The sequence below is a fragment of the Engystomops pustulosus genome, chromosome 2, assembly GCF_040894005.1.
Source record: "Engystomops pustulosus chromosome 2, aEngPut4.maternal, whole genome shotgun sequence".
NCBI classification, from domain to species: Eukaryota; Metazoa; Chordata; class Amphibia; order Anura; family Leptodactylidae; genus Engystomops; species Engystomops pustulosus.
Window position 1 is genome coordinate 68,358,361 of NC_092412.1, and position 20,164 is coordinate 68,378,524.

At 43.2% G+C, this 20,164-nt stretch overlaps 2 protein-coding genes across 9 annotated transcripts in view; one reads left to right on the plus strand and one right to left on the minus strand.

The window, feature by feature from the left end:
- Positions 1–20,164, plus strand: part of FMNL3 (formin like 3) — a 65,647-nt gene that overhangs the window by 24,929 nt on the left and 20,554 nt on the right. For all 8 annotated transcript variants that reach the window (XR_011853107.1, XM_072135176.1, XM_072135177.1 and 5 more), the window contains exon 2: positions 19,165–19,248. Coding sequence is in view for 7 of the 8 variants with exons in the window: in XM_072135173.1 (XP_071991274.1) it covers positions 19,165–19,248 (84 nt within the window). In the remaining variant the exon portion in view is untranslated. The remainder of the gene's footprint in view (positions 1–19,164; positions 19,249–20,164) is intronic.
- The window catches only part of PRPF40B (pre-mRNA processing factor 40 homolog B), a 74,723-nt gene continuing 72,789 nt past the window's right edge, over positions 18,231–20,164 (minus strand). Inside the window, exon 27 of the mRNA XM_072135190.1 lies at positions 18,231–18,430. Coding sequence (XP_071991291.1) covers positions 18,395–18,430 — 36 coding nt within the window. The 3' untranslated portion in view covers positions 18,231–18,394. The remainder of the gene's footprint in view (positions 18,431–20,164) is intronic.

The window sequence follows — 20,164 nt, forward strand, 5'->3', positions numbered from 1 at the left end:
CAAATAGGAACAGGACAGAAGTTCCATTGTTAATCTCCATTGTTTGTGTAGTGGCCGCCCCAGGAACTGCAGCTCAGCTCCTAATCATGTTTCCAATAGTTTTTGGCTGTGTAAGGTAACGGATCAGAACAAAGCCTAATCCATTTTTACGCATGAGCCTTGGATTTCTACCTGCTGCAGGGGACATACTAAACATGGTATCAGCTTGTTACATTGCATATAGAAAATGTCACTCTGACCTTTTTTTGTGTACATTGTTAGGAGTCATGGATTGGCGTTTCTGAAGCAGTATTCAGTGTCATGGATCTGCGCTCTCGGAGCAGTGTTTGGTGCCATGGATCTGCGCTCACGGAGCAGTGTTTTGGTGCCATGGATCTGCGCTCACGGAGCAGTGTTTTGGTGCCATGGATCTGCGCTCACGGAGCAGTGTTTTGGTGCCATGGATCTGCGCTCACGGAGCAGTGTTTTGGTGCCATGGATCTGCGCTCACGGAGCAGTGTTTTGGTGCCATGGATCTGCGCTCACGGAGCAGTGTTTTGGTGCCATGGATCTGCGCTCACGGAGCAGTGTTTTGGTGCCATGGATCTGCGCTCACGGAGCAGTGTTTTGGTGCCATGGATCTGCGCTCACGGAGCAGTGTTTTGGTGCCATGGATCTGCGCTCACGGAGCAGTGTTTTGGTGCCATGGATCTGCGCTCACGGAGCAGTGTTTTGGTGCCATGGATCTGCGCTCACGGAGCAGTGTTTTGGTGCCATGGATCTGCGCTCACGGAGCAGTGTTTTGGTGCCATGGATCTGCGCTCACGGAGCAGTGTTTTGGTGCCATGGATCTGCGCTCACGGAGCAGTGTTTTGGTGCCATGGATCTGCGCTCACGGAGCAGTGTTTTGGTGCCATGGATCTGCGCTCACGGAGCAGTGTTTTGGTGCCATGGATCTGCGCTCTCGGAGCAGTGTTTTGGTGCCATGGATCTGCGCTCTCTGAGCAGTGTTTGGTGCCAAGGATCTGCGCTCTCTGAGCAGTGTTTGGTGCCAAGGATCTGCGCTCTCGGAGCAGTGTTTGGTGCCAAGGATCTGCGCTCTCGGAGCAGTGTTTGGTGCCACGGATCTGCGCTCTCTGAGCAGTGTTTGGTGCCACGGATCTGCGCTCTCTGAGCAGTGTTTGGTGCCACGGATCTGCGCTCTCTGAGCAGTGTTTGGTGCCACGGATCTGCGCTCTCTGAGCAGTGTTCGCTGTTTCCAGTTTTATGGATTACAGCCAAACTTGAAGGAAGGCTCTTTGTTTGTGTCTCCATGCCCCCACTCACTGGTCAGCTGTACCCTGTGTGACGTCTGCCAGGGCTGACTCTGCATGTTTGTGAATTTCCCATAACCTTGCATCGCTATTTCACTCTTGAGAGAGAACATTATCATGAACTTCAGTTATCATGTCCCTTCTGTGCTGTAGAGGATTCTGATCCTTTCTGCTACCGTGCAGCTCAGACAAACTGGATTTTTCAACATTTGTTATATTATAATCCACAGATAACAATCACCATACATATTATGGACACAGAAGAGTAGGACTGCTGACACACAGACTCTGGTTTACCTGCAAAGAAATTTTTGCAGAGCAGTGTTGCCCAATAGAGCTATAGAATTCGCCTAACAGTACCTTTAAAAAAGAAATTTAGCATCTGCTGGTGGATTTGTCTCTACTTTCAAGTGAGTCTCTACTATACTCCTCAGCTCCAGGAGGGTGATTATTTTCATTTGGAGGATTTTCCATTGTTGAATGTTGGTTTTTGTGTTAGAAACCGCTTGTTTTGTGTGACCCATGTGATGTATGAGGTGTGTTGCTCCTATTGGGGATCACTGAGGTAATTCTTGTGAAATAGACAAAATTGTTGCTGACCTAGCGACCACTTAGCCTGGGTTCACATCACGTTATTTGTATAAGCTAAGCGTATACTTCGGGAAAGCACCCGTTGTTGCCTCCATGTAGCCACTAAGCATCCTATATGTCCAAAAAGTTTTTACATCTTTACAGCCATACAGTGGGATACGTCTGTGCTATGCGCTTGGAAGCGCAATGTTGACAGCACTGTAATTACACAAATCTCCTCTTGTCAGCTGTTGTGAAGCGTTGAAAAAAAGCATGCGTTAATGCACCCTTACTACCACTTCTAAAGTAAGCCCCTTCCACATGGGATCATCTGAGTGTCATGGATCCAGGGACTGAAAGCCCCAGCAGGCAGCTGTGATCACCCAGGGAAGTATATATATATATCTGTGTATGTGTGTATATATTACACACCTGCACAGGTGTCTTCCAGGAGATGACTGCTAGAAATTAGGCCCCAAGGGCATTTTCCAATAGTAAAGCCATTTAAATTGATATTTAAATATTTACACAAATAATAACAACAACCTTATGTAGGTAAATCACCTAGGTAGTAGGTGCCATAGGGCCTGGTGCAGCTAAAACCTTCCTTTTATGGTTAATACAGTCCTGATGACAACATATAGTGGTCAATGGTCACAAAAAAATCAGGTAGTGACTAAACTTTCTGTTACAAAAGAATCCTGTAATCAATATGAACAGAAGCTATAAAGTCCTTTGTTGCACTGTTCCTGATCTATATTTTACATCCAGATGGAAACCATTATACTCCGTACATACTTTGTAACTATGAATCACTGTCATGTCTGTCTAGAGTAGCTGGATTTTCTCTTTTATCTTGCTTCTCCCAGTAGTAACCTTGGATTATCTGGAAAAGTCATATGCTGCATTTTAATTTTAGGCCACAATGTAATGGATTTCCTGTTTCCTCTGCCCTGGGCCGGACCCTGCTCTCCTGATTTCAGGGGCGTCCTTGATGGGAGAGAGTGACTGCCGGAGGAAAGTTTATCCTCTGCCCTTTTGAATAGGTGGAAAAAACAAAGCCTTGCCAGAGCAATCTTCCCAGGGCCCATGAACTCTTTCACTGAAGAAGTTAAATGATCATGGGATACTCGGGTGGGGCTGCCACAAGTCTTTTATCTTTAGACAAGCGTGTAATTTACCTCCCGCTTGTCACTACTGCTGGAAGCCAGGTCAATTGTCTGCAACTTCCAGAATTCAAGGAAACCGAAAAAATTGGCTTTTGGTTTGTCTTTAACGTATATATGAAGTGCCATGGTTTAAGAACGATTCCTGGGGTCCATAGGATGTCTTATTTCTCCCTGGATGTTTGCCTGCTCCATGTTGTGATTAATGCTCTATGCTAGAGTAAGCCGTGCATTCAGGAGCAGCTCCGTGACATGCTACGTGTATCTTCTTACATCTGGAAGATTTCTAAGATAAGAGAGGAGTAAGGAGTTACTGACCCTCATGTGAATAAAGCATATTCAATATACTTTGTGTGAACGCACAGTTTTCAGATGTTTTCTTAGAAATCTGCATTGTACAGTTCCTCTGGTATTCCTCCTAGAAAAAATACCCTGTTTTTCTCTGCAATATTTACTCACCTGAACCCAGAGCAGCTGAACAGAACATAGCATGTCCGGTGAGTTGATCTGATCACTGTTTGGGAAGATAAATGCAGCAGACATTCAGAACCCATTTGTGTCAACATACTTACCCAGGGGAGTAACTTGAGTGGGTGAAGTCGCAAAAGGGCCAAAGAGGTTTAGGGGGCCCATAATGTGTCATTCTCCCATGTGAGAAGGCTAGTACTATAAACCATACATTATAGTTGAATGCCTATTAGAGAATTTACACTAGGGCCCATCAGCTTCATGTTACGCCAGTGGACTTCCCCATGTGCAACTGCTATCCAAAATCGGAAGTGGAGCCAGTAAAAAAAAACGTACAAGACCCACAAGCAAATTTGTTACTGGGTGTTCCAGATTTACAGGACTGAACCTAGAGATGCTGAACTGAACTCAGCATGTCAGTTCAGCTCATTAATTTTAGGTTTGGTCCTGTCAATCCAGCTCATGCATGGAGAGAGTTTGAACTAATTTTCTCATGGGCAACTAGCCTTGGAAAAAAAATAGCAGATACTGTATATACTTGAGTATAAGCCGACCCGAGTATAAGCCGGGGCCCCTAATTTTACCACAAAATACAGGGAAAACCTATTGACTCGAGTATAAGCCGAGGGTGGGAAATGCATTGGTCACAGCCTCCCCAGTATGTAGCCTGCCAGACCCTGCCCCAGTGTATATAGCCTGCCAGACCCTGCCCCAGTGTATATAGCCTGCCAGACCCTGCCCCAGTGTATATAGCCTGCCGCCGCTGCCGGACAGATCACACAGAAGATATATAGGGGTCACGGGAAAGTTGAGTTTATATTATATTTATTTTTTGACTCGAGTATAAGCCGAGTTTGGGTTTTTTCAGCACATTTTTTGTGCTGAAAAACTAGGCTTATACTCGAGTATATAAGGTAATCTGTGTTTTTAGAAATTTTAAGCTTACAAATACTGTTGCTGAATAATGAGCACATACAGACTGGCCTGAAGCCACTAGTAGAATTTTTTTCTTTGCATGGGTTCTATGAGAATGCGAGAATGAAGTCAGGATATTAAAATGATCTTCAGCAAGAAACAAAATTGTATTTCTTCTATAAGAAATCTCTTCTTTAGCTGATCTACATGTATAACACGTATTGTTCTGCTATTGCTCGTACTCCAGGGCTAGATGTGTGAAGTGCAGATACATCACATGAGAACAATATAATATCTATACACTGTAAGAGCATTCTTCCTAATGTGTCTCCATGAAAAAGATAAGTGCAAAACATTTGATTTTTTTAAAGGATATATAAACACATGCATGTTTTGCACTTCAACATCATTCCTCAACCCATATGATGGTAGTACATGTGCGTGTAGCAATGATTATGTCCCTGTGTTGCAGTATTTCTATCTGTGATTATCACAGAAGAAACATAAGATGTATTCATAATTGAGGCAAAATAAATCTAAATTCCAAATCTTTGGAGGGTTTATCTACAACATACTTGTGGGTTACACAGATATCTATGGAATGTCTCTGGTAACGGGAGGCAGATCCAAGTGAGATATGCATTACCTAGTATTACATTGTTTTGAAGGTGTTTTTTTTACTACCTCGTCATATAACCATGGCAAATCCTAGCCAAATGTCATCAGGTGAATACACATTAACGTGTTCTGCCAAGTTCTAGAGCGGATGCTGAGGAGAGTCATCTATATTTTCTAGCGTATTTCCTGTGTGAGGGATTTACTCCTGGCATTGAGTAACAAACATACACTATAGACCAAATATGCAATGTATGAATCTGAATCAGCTTCCTGGCTCATGAATCCATGACACAACTTGCAGAAGCGATACCTTCGCACGGACAGATTGACATGTAGGATAACTGATAAGAATTTGTCAACAAAGTGTTGCACATCAGTATTTGTAGCGTTTATACCCGAATATAAGCCGAGTTTTTCAGCACAAAAAATGTGCTGAAAAAACCCAAACTGGAGTCCAAAAAAAAGTGTCAATACTCTCCTTTCCGACACCCCATGTAGGTCTTCTCCTCAATCTGTCCAGCAGTTTGTGACGTCACAAGCCCTGAAGGTGGCAGCCGCTGCTAAAATATTGTGTGTGCAACTGTGACTAAAGTCAAAGCTTGTGTGCTGGACCATGACACGGACCTGCCGATGCCGGGCAGATCGCGGAGAAGACCTGCGGGGGTGTCGGAAAGGTGAGTATTGACTTTCTTTTTTATGAACTGGGCAAACTGGGGCTGGGGAAAGGCTGAGTGGCTATATAATGGGGGAATGCTGGCTGGCTATATACTGGGGGCAAGGGGCTGAATAGCTATATACTGGGGGGAGGCTGTGACCAATGCATTTCCCATCCTTGGCTTATACTTGAGTCAATAGATTTTCCCTTTTTTTTTTGGTAAAAGTAGGAGCCTCTGCTTATGTTTGTGTCGGCTTGTACTTGAGTATGTACGGGTAAGTTAAAACGTGGAATAGAACCTAAAAAAAGAAAAGATATGGACATTTTCTGTGTATTGAACTCACTCCTGGTTTTTGCTTCAAATGCTGATTTGTGAAAGACTTTGGGCAGATTATCTTTTACGTTTTAGCAGAAGATAGAAGTAAGTGTATCTGTTATGTATTGAGTAGCTTATATGCAGCCACTCTGATCTGGGAGATCTTTGATACAATATGCAGATGTATCCTAGCTCCATCCATCTGTAAGGATAGACTGTAACATACTGATGTACTTTATGAGCACAATACTAAAAATATAAACTGGTACATTAGAAAATCAAATGTATATAAAGAGGATTCTCTTCTGTAGAAGAGTCTGTCTGCTAGTAAATATGCATAGACCCGATAGAAGTCCTAGGCCATTCAGAAGAAGTGTTAGTTTTCTTTGTATTATGTCAGTGACCCCAGATAATAGTGTCCCACATTTTGGAATGTCTTAGTCTTTCTTGCCAAATGCTCAAACGATAAGTAATAGTGTAAAAAAAAAAAAAAAAAAAGACTGGAACAAACTTGTGCATTTACAACCAATCAACTCGCTCCATGTGTCTGCAGGATCTACCAGCCTAATTGTAGAACTGCTGAACTGTGGTCATTGGAGGCACCAGTAATCGGTCATTTACCAATTATGTGATGTACAAGCTCTGAAATAATACCAATTTCTAGCAAAACACCAGTATTTGTGATTTCCCCATTCACACCTCCTCTATGGCAAGTAAGTGTGGAAGGGCATAAAGAGGGTCACAGCTGGAAATGGATTGGGCCGGTGTGGGGCAGGACTGAAATGCTGCCATTTATATCAGGTAGCCAGAGCCTCCTGATTTATCCGGCGGTGCCGGAGAGATGGGTACTTCATTATGCACCGGCGTACACCATCATACACCCATAATATGTCTCAATATCCAACTGCCTCATTTTGTATCCAAAAAAGCAATGGGTGGATCAATCAATGCATCTATAGCAGTTTTCTGGCGTAGAAGTGGTGGAATTGTCACAAATTCTTGCGCAGTGCAAGAATTTGCTATTAAAATTGTGAATACGCCAACTCCACGCCATGTGGAGGCAGTAGCGGACTGTGGCAGCTGGTGGAGGGGAGGAGGGAAACTTTGTGCCTGTGTCTGTGTTCATTTGCAAAACCAGCGAACTTTCTGACCGACCTGGATCACACACTGGAGGACTACATGGACAGGACAATGCTTTCACTAGTGAATTAGTTTCCTGAGACAGAATAGTCTCTGCAGGATATTACTCATGCTATGGAGCCAAAACCCTGACCAGGTGTGAATTTACGGTACTATTTAGCCACTTTTTGCAGTATTTTGGTTAGAATTTGTTAAAACCAATGATTTTGGCAATCATTTAATACATTTGTCTATATAGATTTATTTACACCGTGTATGTATATATGGCCAGGTTCTGCTCTGTTATAGATGAGGATGGTAAAAAATGACTAAATTGGGGTCCAAGTGTCCCTCATTTTCTGGTTTTCATAAAAATTCCTTTGTGCAGGACTTTGTGATTTTTGACACTATCTGCAGGGAATCCTCCAGAGCAGATTGGACCTAAGGATGTGCATCTATTACTCAATCATAAATGCACAGCAGTAGGTACATATAGTATATAAAACAATTTACACCAAACAAATTGAAAATAAAATTAGAATCTTTACATTCCGGCGGTTTTTGTGTAATCATTCGCATATGAATGTGTATACAAACAAGCAGAGGAAATGGCCCCATTGTCTTCACAAGCCTCAGAGGACTTGGGAAATAATCATTTTTTGCACATGTCTAAGTGAATAGAGGCGGAAGGACATGTTTCTGGAGAATTGCTGTGTTTTAACCTTTGCAGTTCTCTTTCTCCTTTTGATTACAGAGCTCCTCACTGAGGTCTCCCTTATTGTGTACATTATAGTGCACTGATGTCTTCATGCAAATATTGGTAAAGTATGAAGTGATCTTTATTGGTACATCATCCGGGCATAAAAACGCAACGTTTCGATTCAAGTATGAATCTTTTTCAAGCTGCTTGAAAAAGATTCATACTTGAATCGAAACGTTGCGTTTTTATGCCCGGATGATGTACCAATAAAGATCACTTCATACTTTACCTCTCGGTGCTGTGGCTTCCTCCCTCGATTATGCTGTGATTGAAGTTTTTGAACGCCTGAACTTCCAGCCGCGTGCACCAATCCCCAGGAGGGATCACTGTGGATTGCTGTCCTTTCTCTCTATTCATGCAAATATTGATTTTAGTGTTCCAAAAAACACAGCATGTTAATTTTCTAATGCGATTGTGGAGCAGATTTGTGCTCTGTACAATCTGCAGCAGGTTGTAGGGAAGCTAAGTTGCAATGCCCCAGTCAACCTCTGGATAAGTGTGGTGCTATTATTGGTAAATAGCGTCTTATTATCTTACAGTGCGTTCACAAACGGCGTAAACACTTGCGTTTTCAAATACATCACAAGAGCTGGGAAAAGGAAATTGCGTTAATGCATGTGTTTTGTAAATGCAATGTTAACATTAAGGATGCAGCGTTTTTTTTTTTTTTTTTTCCTTTTGGTTAATTTTTTTCTCTTCACCTTCAAAAATCCATAACTTTTTCATTTCTCTGTTAGAACTGTGTGAGGGCTTATTTTCTGCATAACAAATTGTACTTCTCAGTGACTTAATTTCATATTCCATCCCATGTATTGGGAAGCTGCAAAAAAATTCCAAATGTGGTAAGACTGGCGAAAAAGCACATTTGCGTCACTTTCTAATGGGCTCAGCTTTTACGATTTTCACCTTGCGCTCCAAATGATACGGTAGGTCTAATTTATTCTTTGGTTCAGTATGATCATGGTGATACCAAATTTATATAGGTTTGGCGGCACATATAGTGAATATATTAGTGAATCGCACACAGGGCATTATCGTCGGACAATGCACTTCGGGTGAACTCCGTCAGACAAGTAAATGTGCCCCAATTTGTACGAAAAAAAGAAAAAATTTCTTTCGCCATTTTTTGACGCTAATAACTTTTTCATCCTATAGTGCAGTGATGGCGAACCTTTTAGAGACCGAGTGCCCAAACTACAACAAAGACCCGCTTATTTATCGCAAAGTGCCAACACAGAAATTCAATTTGTGATTTATACTCCCTTCTCTGTCACAGCTTTCATTGATACCAGCACCAATAAACACCAATAAAGCAGAAAATAGTTAGTTTAAAATAGCTCTGTGCACAGCAAGTCCTGGGCTGTCTGGGACTGCAGGAAGATACCTGGAGTCATCTCCGGTGATGGCCTGAGTGCCCACAGAAAGGGCTCTGAGTGCCACCTCCGGCACCAGTGCCATAGGTTAGCCATCACTGCTATAGTGTATGGAGCAATGTGAGGTGATCACTTCGTATAAAAAAATGAAAGCGGATGTAAAATGGTGTAAAAGTGGCATTTGGCGCTATTTTCCGTTATGGAGTTCAACGCTGGGAATAACCAGTTTTATATTTTGATAGATCGTGTATTTTGAGACGCGGCGATAACGAACATGTTTAGCTTTGTGTTAACATCATGTTAACCGTTGCGCTTTGTAAATACAAATGTTAACAGCTGTTTAATTAGGCGAATCTCCCTCCAGCTGGTAGAATGCGTTTTGAAACACATGCTTCAGGCACGACATGTGACTGCACCCGGTCACACAGTGCGCTCTTGGTGCGTTGTTTACCATGCCTTTGGCTGGATTGAATCTGTTATTCTTCATTTCTGGAAGTGTAAGCAGCTATGAAAATGTTAACACACTTGCTTCTACTTCCAGAAATGAAGTAAAACAGATTGAAACCAGCCAAACACATGGTAAACATGCAAAAATGCACCAAGAACACACCAAGAACGCAGAGGCCACTTGTGCACAGGCATATTTTTGGGCCATGTTGTTTCATTGTCTATGAAATGGCCCCAGATATTTTAATGGCCTCATGCAAACGGCTGTGGTTTCCGACGCCCCGTGTATACAGGCAGTCCCCTGTTCTTAAGTTGAATTCTTATGTAAGTCGAAATTGTATATTTTATAATTGTTGATCCAGACAAAAAAATGTTTCGCCCCAGTGACAATTGGAGTTTCAAAATTTTTTGCTGTAATTGGACCAAGGATTATCAATACAACTTCATTACAGACACCTTACAGCTGATCATTGCAGTCTGGGACTATAGTAAAGCATCCAGAGGGCTTCACCAGAGGTCACAGTGGGTAAAGGGGTGCATCTTTAAGTAGGGGTCATCTGTAAGTCTGGTGTCCTTAAGTAGGGGATCCGCCTGTATATACCTGACACGTAAAATTTATTCCTGCTGTATTTGATGGCTGGAGTTGTCCTTTTCTACTGTCACATAACAGATCTCCCTCACCAGTGACACTTTGGTCGCAGACATTGGCATTCTTGGCTTTTTGTGTTGCTCAGTGGCCCATACATCTTTTTACGTATACACTTTTTTGTATCATTCACTTCCACTTTCCGTACAAATCTAGGTGGACTGTAAAGTCTCTGTCCATCCTAATAAATCCATGGCTCCAGGGCTCCCCTTGGTAGGGTGGACTGATGGGTAAGACTGGGAAGTACAGCCACATTATCCCCGGAGTCACTGCGCTAGTAATGCAGTTAGTGCTGCGCACAATGATAATTGTTATTGTACAAGGAACAAATCTATTCTTGCATAGACAGATCCAATTACCAATGACCGTTCCAGGCAGAATCAGGAGACGTTGCAGCGCTGTAGAGCATGATGTTCATCCTAATGGCTTGTATTCTACGTTGTCTTTCATGGTTTCAGCAGGAAGAGATGAAGAGCAAAACCCAGAGCTATTTATACACAGATACAATGGGCAAGAAGTTGTTGAGGAGATGGTAAACCATTTTGTTTTGAACAAGGCTTATTTCTTGTCAGTTTTATTCCCTCTATTATAACAATGCTGAGGCAGCTCTTTTTAGTGAGCTGCACAGATGTGTTCCTATATTATTACTCCTGGAATGTCACCCGAGTGTATGCGTGGTACCAAGCTGTACAGAGTGTATGCGTGGCACCGAGCCGCTGCAAGTACAGAGTGTATGCGTGGCACCGAGCCGCTGCAAGTACAGAGTGTATGCGTGGCACCGAGCCGCTGCAAGTACAGAGTGTATGCGTGGCACCGAGCCGCTGCAAGTACAGAGTGTATGCGTGGCACCGAGCCGCTGCAAGTACAGAGTGTATGCGTGGCACCGAGCCGCTGCAAGTACAGAGTGGATGCGTGGCACCGAGCCGCTGCAAGTACAGAGTGGATGCGTGGCACCGAGCCGCTGCAAGTACAGAGTGGATGCGTGGCACCGAGCCGCTGCAAGTACAGAGTGGATGCGTGGCACCGAGCCGCTGCAAGTACAGAACACCCAAATCTTCAGAATAAATGAAAACGCAATAATTTATTGAAAAGGACATGTCAGGCAGTGAAATGATTATCTATTATTCCTGAAATGTTGTATTTTTTTGGTTTGTCTCCTTTACAGCTCTTTCTCTCTATGTTGTGTTCATATGAAGGTGGTGTAGAGTACAGCGCCAAGTTCTTCCATGACGCCGCTGACTCCTAGCAATATAGTCATCTACACCAACATTTTCCCTGCTCACATGAGGTCATGTAACACACTTCCCAATAAAAACAACTTCGGACAGAGTACAGTATGTTATATGCCACCCACAAAACATGAAATTCACACATATGAGGAATGAGACCTTTATTTATACCTAAAGTGCTCCTATTATTTCCTCTTCCCAGTCATCCATCATCTCTATTAGGCTGAAAGCTGTGGTTGCCCTGTGTACACTGGGCAGATTTCACAGACCATCCACAGCGTGAAGGATGGTAGTCTGGGAATAAGGGACTCTTTGCATTGTCTATCACCATGATGCCAGGAGTCTAGTCTCTGAGGTCAGTCTGTTAAATCCGGCCACTGCACGGACCACGGTCATGCGCTTCTAGCCCAAGGTTGTGTTCACACATTGCGTTTGCGTTTACATTGTGTTTTGAAACTGCAGTGTAATTGGGTAACGCTCCTCTTTTCAGCTGTTGTATTGCGTTTCAAAACGACACATGTGAACACAGCCCTAGGCTACTTCCATTCTGCTGTATTCTCCCATACAGGAGAGCGCTGGAGAGGCGCATACAGGGCACACGCCTAGCCCCTATCATCTCCATAATAAGATGAGGAGGGAAAAGATATAGCGTGCTTTATCTTTTTCCTGTGTACGTCTCTGCGGCCTTATATACGTCCCCACAACAGCAGTGTGAAAGGAGCCTTGGCCTGTGCCAGGACAGAAAATGTGAGGATAATACATAATGGGGGACATTTACTTAAAGTGTCGGTGTCTGCATTGGCTTTGTTACCGACCTGCTCTCGGAAAGAAGACACACATTTAATATTGTGGAGCTGTGCAGAGACATTTCTGTCCCCGAGACCATTTTCTGTCCCCGAGACCATTTTCTGTCCCCGGGACCAAAATCTGTCCCGAGCACCAGAAATATGTCCAACAGTCCCTGCTAGACCAGTTTTCTTTTGGTCTACTTTCCGCCAGTTTACAGCGCCCAAAAATGGCTGTGACACATATTAATTCTGTCTGAGTTTCCACTCCACCAAAGCCACGCCCCTTTTCGGAGAAGAGTCGGAGCAGACGGAAAAAGGCATTTTTTCTGTCCCCGACAGCTAATAAATAGGTCTGAGAGCAGAACATGTGGTGAGAGCGCCACAAAACTGGCGGAAACGCCATAGTAAATGTCCCCCAATGTGTGTGGGTGCTCTTAGGAGGGGTAGAGCGCTGCTCCATAGAAAATAGTAGCCGCACGGCCGTTGATACGTCCAAAGATAGAGCAGGTTCTACCTTTTTGCGGCTGCAGCTCAGAATGGTGATCGCTTGTTGTGCTCACCCTACCGAGCCTGTGTGCCATAGCCGTCTATGGGGTACATATATGCGGCCGTACATACGTCCCCCTGACGGTCATGTAAATGAGCCCTTATAAATAATCTCTCGTTGTTTAACAGTAAGTTTTCTCGGCGGAAACGGATGCAACAGTTTGTTTTCTCTTACTTAGTAGATTAATGATCAAAACTTTCATCTTTAACACGCACTATAGCCTGGAGCTGGTTTCATCTATTTGTCCTCAGTTTATGTCATATAGGGTAATTATTGGCCTAACATCCTGAAATCCAATGTGTATGATGAGCTCTTAATATGTGTCGGGGAGTGTGGCGGAGCACGTTACACATGTTACTTTTCAGTGTGAATATCTCTTTACAGTTTTGCTACATATGTCTGAATAGAACAGGGACGTAATAAAGGAAGTATTATCCAGGTTGTATACATTGTTTTGTTATGAACAATATGAAGCTTTCTCATTGTCTACTTGTTTCTGCGATGGCGTTCAGGATAAGTTGGCACCTAGCCTATGTATATGGATAGGAGAGAAGAGGCAGCGTCCAGACCAGCACGGAAGGGGCTGTGATCCCTACGTACATTGCACCCTCAGTGATGGCCAGCTGGCTCCTGTTTTGCATGAGTGTCTGAAAATACCTCATTGTCTGTAGTCTGGCTACTGCAGAAGGGGCACTCTCCAGGGCTGAGGTGGAAGTGGGCGGGAGTTTATAGGTGGATTTGGGAATCTGCAATCTGAGCCTAGCAGCAGGGATATGTGTATATATGTGTTAGAGCTGGGAGGGAGCGCTGGGCCCGGCAGGGAACTTGCACAGATGTGCTCCAGCTTAGCACATAAATGTCCCACCTCCCCCCTTCATAGACCCCTGCCCCCATTCCTGGTAGGACAGGGGGTATACCACAGTAAAAAGCAAATTATCCAGACTTGCAGGAGTAAACTAGTACTTTTTTTTTGGTAAAACCATGTACCTTGGTCAGTGGAAAAAATCAGTCCGCGTACGTGGGCGATGTGGTGAGCATGAGAGGGTGTAATTTCAGAAACAGATTCCAGCTTTAAATTCATCTACTTTGCAGAAGAATCATAATCTTAGGAGTACACTGCTAAGTACATGATGTTCCTCTTACTGCCCCCTAAGGACTGGATAGAAAGAAGAACCTCGCTGTATACTCCCAGACTGATCTATGTCAGTACACGAGTCTAGAGACTGAAACACAGCATTTGAAGAATAGAGTAACCCACTTTTTTGATTTCATACTTGTGTGCTGCCATTTTGTTTTTTTGTATATTAAAACCAAAAAGAGTGCACCCAACCCCCCTCTGGTGCAGCTGATCAGGCATATAGATGTATAATATTGCTTTAAGTTTTCAACCAATATACAGTTTGGGATTTTGGATAAGGATCAGTGCACTATCTGTAAATAGGGACCTATGCACGTAGAGCCCATCAGATACTGTTAACACTGAAATGGCTGGAAACTGTTCTAGTTGCCCGTGGCAACCAATCAGATCTCATCTTTTATTTTACTACAGCTGTTTATAAAATGAAAGCTGAGCTCCGATTTGGTTTCCATGGGAAACTAGCTCTGATCTCGGACACTTCTGATCTCCCCAAAAAGTCTCCCCTATTGCACAGATTTTCTGGAGGTTTTTGCCGCCCCCAACACTTACGAAAAGGGGATTGGGCCTCTGTCTTCCAACAAATGTTACTGGACCTGGATTTTTTGCACTAATGCCCACATCATATATCTGATTTATAATGAGGACTGCACTTTGTCATGCATTAAGTTTCGACAGCAAAGTGGTTATGTCCACCTATGTGAATTTAGTAGAAATGTTATAATGTCCCAGAGAACAGTCACTTTTTTTTTTCTGTGCTTCTAGCGGATTCAGTAGAATGATTGTCAGGGGGGCTCCTGCGACCCACATCGCAGTCGCACCTGTGGCCCTCTCCGCGGCACCCACGCTCTCCGTTGTCACTCACCTCTCCACGTCCCTGCTCCCATTCCAGCTTCCCGGCACGTGCGTCGGCACTCGTAAATTTAAAGAGCCAGCGCACCGCTGATTGGCGCTGGTCACTTCCTGGAATTCTTAAAATCCGGTTTCTCCCAGCATTCCCCCCGGATCTTCGTGCTCTATGCCGCCGAGAAAGCTATTATCTGTGTATCCTGTTGTGAACCCGGACCTGTTCCCGATTTACGCTCCTCTGCTGCCTGCCCTGACCTCCTGCTCCGTCTCTGACCCTAAACCTTTGCAGCTTGTCTTGACCTCCAGCCTGTCACTGACCACAAGATTGCCTGCTTACTTTATACCTCGACCTTGGCTGCCATTGCGGACAAGTCGCACCTGTGGAACGACCTGGTGGTACCACGCTGCAGCATGTCCAACGAGCTTTGCGGCGGGCTCTGGTGAAGACTGGGTGCCACTTAGATTCCGGTCCCCGGTGTCGGCTTGTGTCGGCGTCCATGGTGGTCCAGGGGGTTCACTACCCCAGAAGCCTTACAATGATACAATTCTCACTGTATTTAGACACAACCTAGAATCTGCTGTAGGAAGCGGATTGCTCTTCTTCCCATGAGAGTGAGTGCACAAATTTCTGGGATTTGTTAAATTACATTTCAGGGTTTCTAATGCAGGGAGTGACCGGAGTTATTCTGAAGAAGTGAAGCTAAAACTTATTGAGAAAAAAAGCAGAATAATTGGAGAATGGATGTAGAAGGATTAGTGTAGATCTCCGCGTCAGTATCTGTCATTGTAATGTTCTTCAAAATGACAAGCGAAGATGTTGTAAGGATTATACACTACAACTTCTGCTATGACCTTCTCAATATATATATAATGTACAAATGTGCAGACAGATCCCAAAGTAGGGATCACTATATTTATCTACATACAACATTGCATACACTAGCATCAAAGCTTTCTCCATAAGGAGTCAGTCGTTCTGATGAGATCTGAAATGTAATCTGTCATAATGACAAACCTCTCGATGGCCCATTGCTAAATAAAATGATGACATATTGGCTGTATTATTTGGGTGCTCTGACTTTTGGGGGTGAGGGGAAGGCAATGTGTAGGGTTTCCATTCCTTACACGGATTGATGGCAAAAGGCTTTTGTGCGGTGAAAAAACTGATCATTGAAGCACTACACCAGAGGCTAGACCTCCAATATGTCATCACATTATGAAATGGGGAAACCCCCTTGGGTTTTACAGTTTCAAAATAGTCCTGGTTTGTCCTCAGTATACTCTGTCAATACCAGATTGGTGGTTGTCCTACTCCAGAGCCCTCTGCCAATTGCCCAATTGTAGAGGCAGCACACGACTCTGTCTACATGCAAGCATCATGTAGTGGCTGCATGTGGTATTGCAAAGGAGGGGTGAGAGGAGTCAGGCCTTCACTGATCTGGTATTGATAGCCTCTCCTGAAGCCCATTGCCCATGTGTGAGTCCGACAAACTTGCTCCATGTGCTTTTTGTTTGCACATCGGATCACAGAACTGAACATAGAAGCTGAGTTAAGTTCAGTGATTGTACATTCTGGTGAATCCTGCACAAGCACAGAGCGAGTTTGTCCAACTAAACTTGCTTTTGGGCAATTGGTTTAAGACCAGGCCAACACCATTTTGAACCTACAAAAATATAAAAAAAAATCAGTATTTATTCTATGCATTTAAGGAAGTGACGACCTCCCACTTTTTTTGTAACTCGGCGGCATATATGTCCCCGTAGGGGTACAGTCCACCTGTCCTGTCCTTACCTGTAGATCTGACCACCTACTCCTGCATGCGAGGGCTGGTTAGGATTTTCCATTTGCCGCTCATTTCTACTGACCTCTCATGCTATTTGTATGTAGTCATTGACTGTTCCAGGTACTTCCAGATGCTTCTAATTTTAATGGCTTTAGACATAAAATATGGTCACATTCTGCACAGCGTCAAGACAAAATTTCCATTTCTGTTGCCATTTAAAATAAAGTTTCACTGACCCACTTAGTACTCGCTATAAATAGTGTTGGAAATAGCTAAAAGAGTTGGAATTTTCTCATTCTTTATTTCCCCCCATTCTGGTTAGCAGCCAGAGATCGAGCCCATTGTTAGCTAAATGTAATAGACTGCAGTCACTGATCCATAGCAGGAACGCTACAGAGGTGCAAAAATGTCACAAAAACTGGAAACTATTGGCAGAAGTATAAGTTTTCTGAATATGATGTATCCATGCAAAGTGGCTGCATCAGTGATCCCTATCTGTACATTGTGTTCCCGAATCTGAATTCTAGTATTATCTTCCTCCAGTTGTAATGTAAAGTACAGAATATAGATTAGATAGGCGTTGTAATGGCAGCGGTGATCGTGTGATTCCAACCTGCTCAGACATGATGTATCAGGTTTTATCACAGATTGGTTTGGATGAACAGGTAAGGCCCAGTTCACACCTGAGCCCGGACCTCCATCACTAAAAGATTAATAATGGAAGTCTAACGGATACGTTAAAATGTTCTTTGATTTGAGGGGAATTTTAATGGCTTCCTTTAGTTTCCATTCACACCATTAACGTTATTGTCATTTTATTGACGAAAGATAATAAGGAAGGTTCATACGAATACCCAAAAACCACGCAGCCTGGACCGCAGAATATGCACTTCATTCACATGATGGTATTTCACCTGGATTTCCCATTGGAATATCAATATCTAATACTGGGTCAAAATCTGCTGCTGATCTCTCCAATGTGAATTTTGACCATGATAGCTTAGATTCAGAGCACAGATTGCACATAGACTATAAGGCATGTGGCTTACCTTTATTGCACAAACTTGTGGCATTGTGTATCTGTAGACTTCTATATATCTGTATTAGAGATTTATTGATCCTGGAGCTATTATAATAATCCGCTATATGCATGTTCCTGTAAGCTGCCTACAGTAGATGCATGAACATACAGTACATTGTAACTATTGTTACTAGTATTTGTAGTCTGTACTGGTAATACGGTGTTCATGTACAATGCATGTAGCAGTGTGGGAACCTCTTCTATCCGCATTAGAGGCAGTGGTGATGGATCTGATAACCCGGAGCAGGATCCTCCCTCTCCAGCACTAATAACATCCCTGGATCCAGGCGAGGCACAAACAAAACCACTGTTTTCTAAATGTGGAGCAGAGCTTGGAGGGGGGAGCAGAATCTACTCCTGTATTCTGGGACATGCAGCTCATACAATCCATTCATAGATGAGTGAAGCGCTTATGATCATCACATGCTCTTTTTATTATTACAGAAGTTTAGCAATAGTCTGAAGACATTCAATAAATAAGAGGGGTGTACATGTTGTGGTTTTCTCATCTACCTCCAAGCAGATCTGGCGATACTTGCTGTTACTTCTTTGCCAAAGTGTTGTTTTAATCGTTGCTAATATTGGAGGAATTCTGTGCTGTTATCCGTCTGTGCCAAGTCTTTTAGAGTAGAAATCCTAAGTCCAGGTGTTGTCACACTTGCACCTCAGACGCTATAAAAGGACAAATGATGTCACAAAGTTAAACAAATGAAGGGAAATTGTTCACGCATTATACTTTTTCATAAACTATGCTGCCCATGAGTTTCCACTTATCCACAAGACCTAGACCGCCCTTGTAGAATGGAGCCGTGGAGGCATAAATGAAGAGCAGTGGTCTGGGGTTGGGAAGGTGCAGCAGCACACGTGCCATGGTCCTACATGCGCTGCAGCATCTTCCTAACGCCAGACTACTTCTCTTCATTTATCCCTCCATGGCTCCATTTGACAATGCCGAAACGTCACATTATGTTTGCCGTGATGCTAGAATAAAAATAATCTTCAGCATTTACCTAAAGGCGTGCTTCTGATCCCTAACGGGGAGCACCCGCAACTGTCGAAGTGCAGCCGTACAACTACTTATCCACAAGACCTTCAGAAAGTAATGTGTGTATTATATAGTATATACACTGAGCAGCATGGTGGCTCATTGGCTTGCACTGTCACCTTTCAACAATCGGGTCCTGACCCAGGGGAACATGTATGTTTATCCATATTTTTGTGTAGGTTTCCAGTGTTTTGTAAAATCTTGATGTTTCCAGACATGCCTGAAAGCCAATGGGAGTAGGCAAACTTTTTTTATTGAAGAATTCAAAACTGCAGTTTCGTGTCTGTCTGGACTGAGGTGTGTAGTGAAACTATTCTGATTCTTCTGCTTCTAACTCCATTGTCTTGATTGTTTCTTGCAGAGTTCCATGAACCTTCCCCCAGACAAGGCGCGACTCCTGCGACAGTATGATAATGAAAAGAAGTGGGATCTCATCTGTGACCAGGTATGGCTGTATTGATGTAAAGAATGGAGAACAATAGGCCAGGACAGTGATAAACTACAGAGAAGCAGACAAACATTTTTTGATTTATTTTCTTGCCCCTTCAAAACCCCAATTCTTGAGTATGTGCTAAGAGTTTTTATGATTTATATTATCATTTTCATGAATTCTAAATAGATTTATGGGTTCTTTTCTGATCGAGTTTTATTTACTTATCTGGCTGTAAGAAAATTAATTTAGAAAATGACCTGTTGAGAGACATTTAGAAAAGTCACTGTGCAGGGAGGAGGTGTCCCCAACCTTCCTTGGCATGATAGATTCCTTTCATTGGAATCCTGCTTGAGATAATGAGATATCTGCTTCAAAGTGATCTCCACAGAAGAGGAGACTCGGTAGCAAAACTTTAAGGTTGTTTTTAATATTGTAACATCGGAAAAACACAATTTTGATAAAGGGGTTCATTAAAAAATGTGGCCAACTGGAATGGGTATAGTCACATTCTGAGGATTTCTAGGAATGTGTCCTTCTCAGTATTTATTACACTTACATATAATTATATAAACAGGATGTTGCAGAAAACAGAACTTTATAAAGCAGATTTGTTTCTTGGTCACAGCGTGAAACGTGTGGGCAGCAGAGAGAAGTGCTGATGTGTAGCTTGAGTCACTTGCGCCTCATGTGATTCTTTGTCACTTTTTTGATTTTAGGGTTTTTTTCTGTTTGTCAAATATTCCTTGTGATGAATAAGTGACATCACTCTGGAAAGTATGTTTATATTGTACATGAGCACCTTAAATACCTGAGGGAGGCAGGGGGTCTCTGGATGTGTGCAGGCAGCGGTCTATATGAGCTACGGACACACTATCCTCCATGAGTGTATATCATGAATGGCAAATTGTATATCATGAATGGCGCTTAA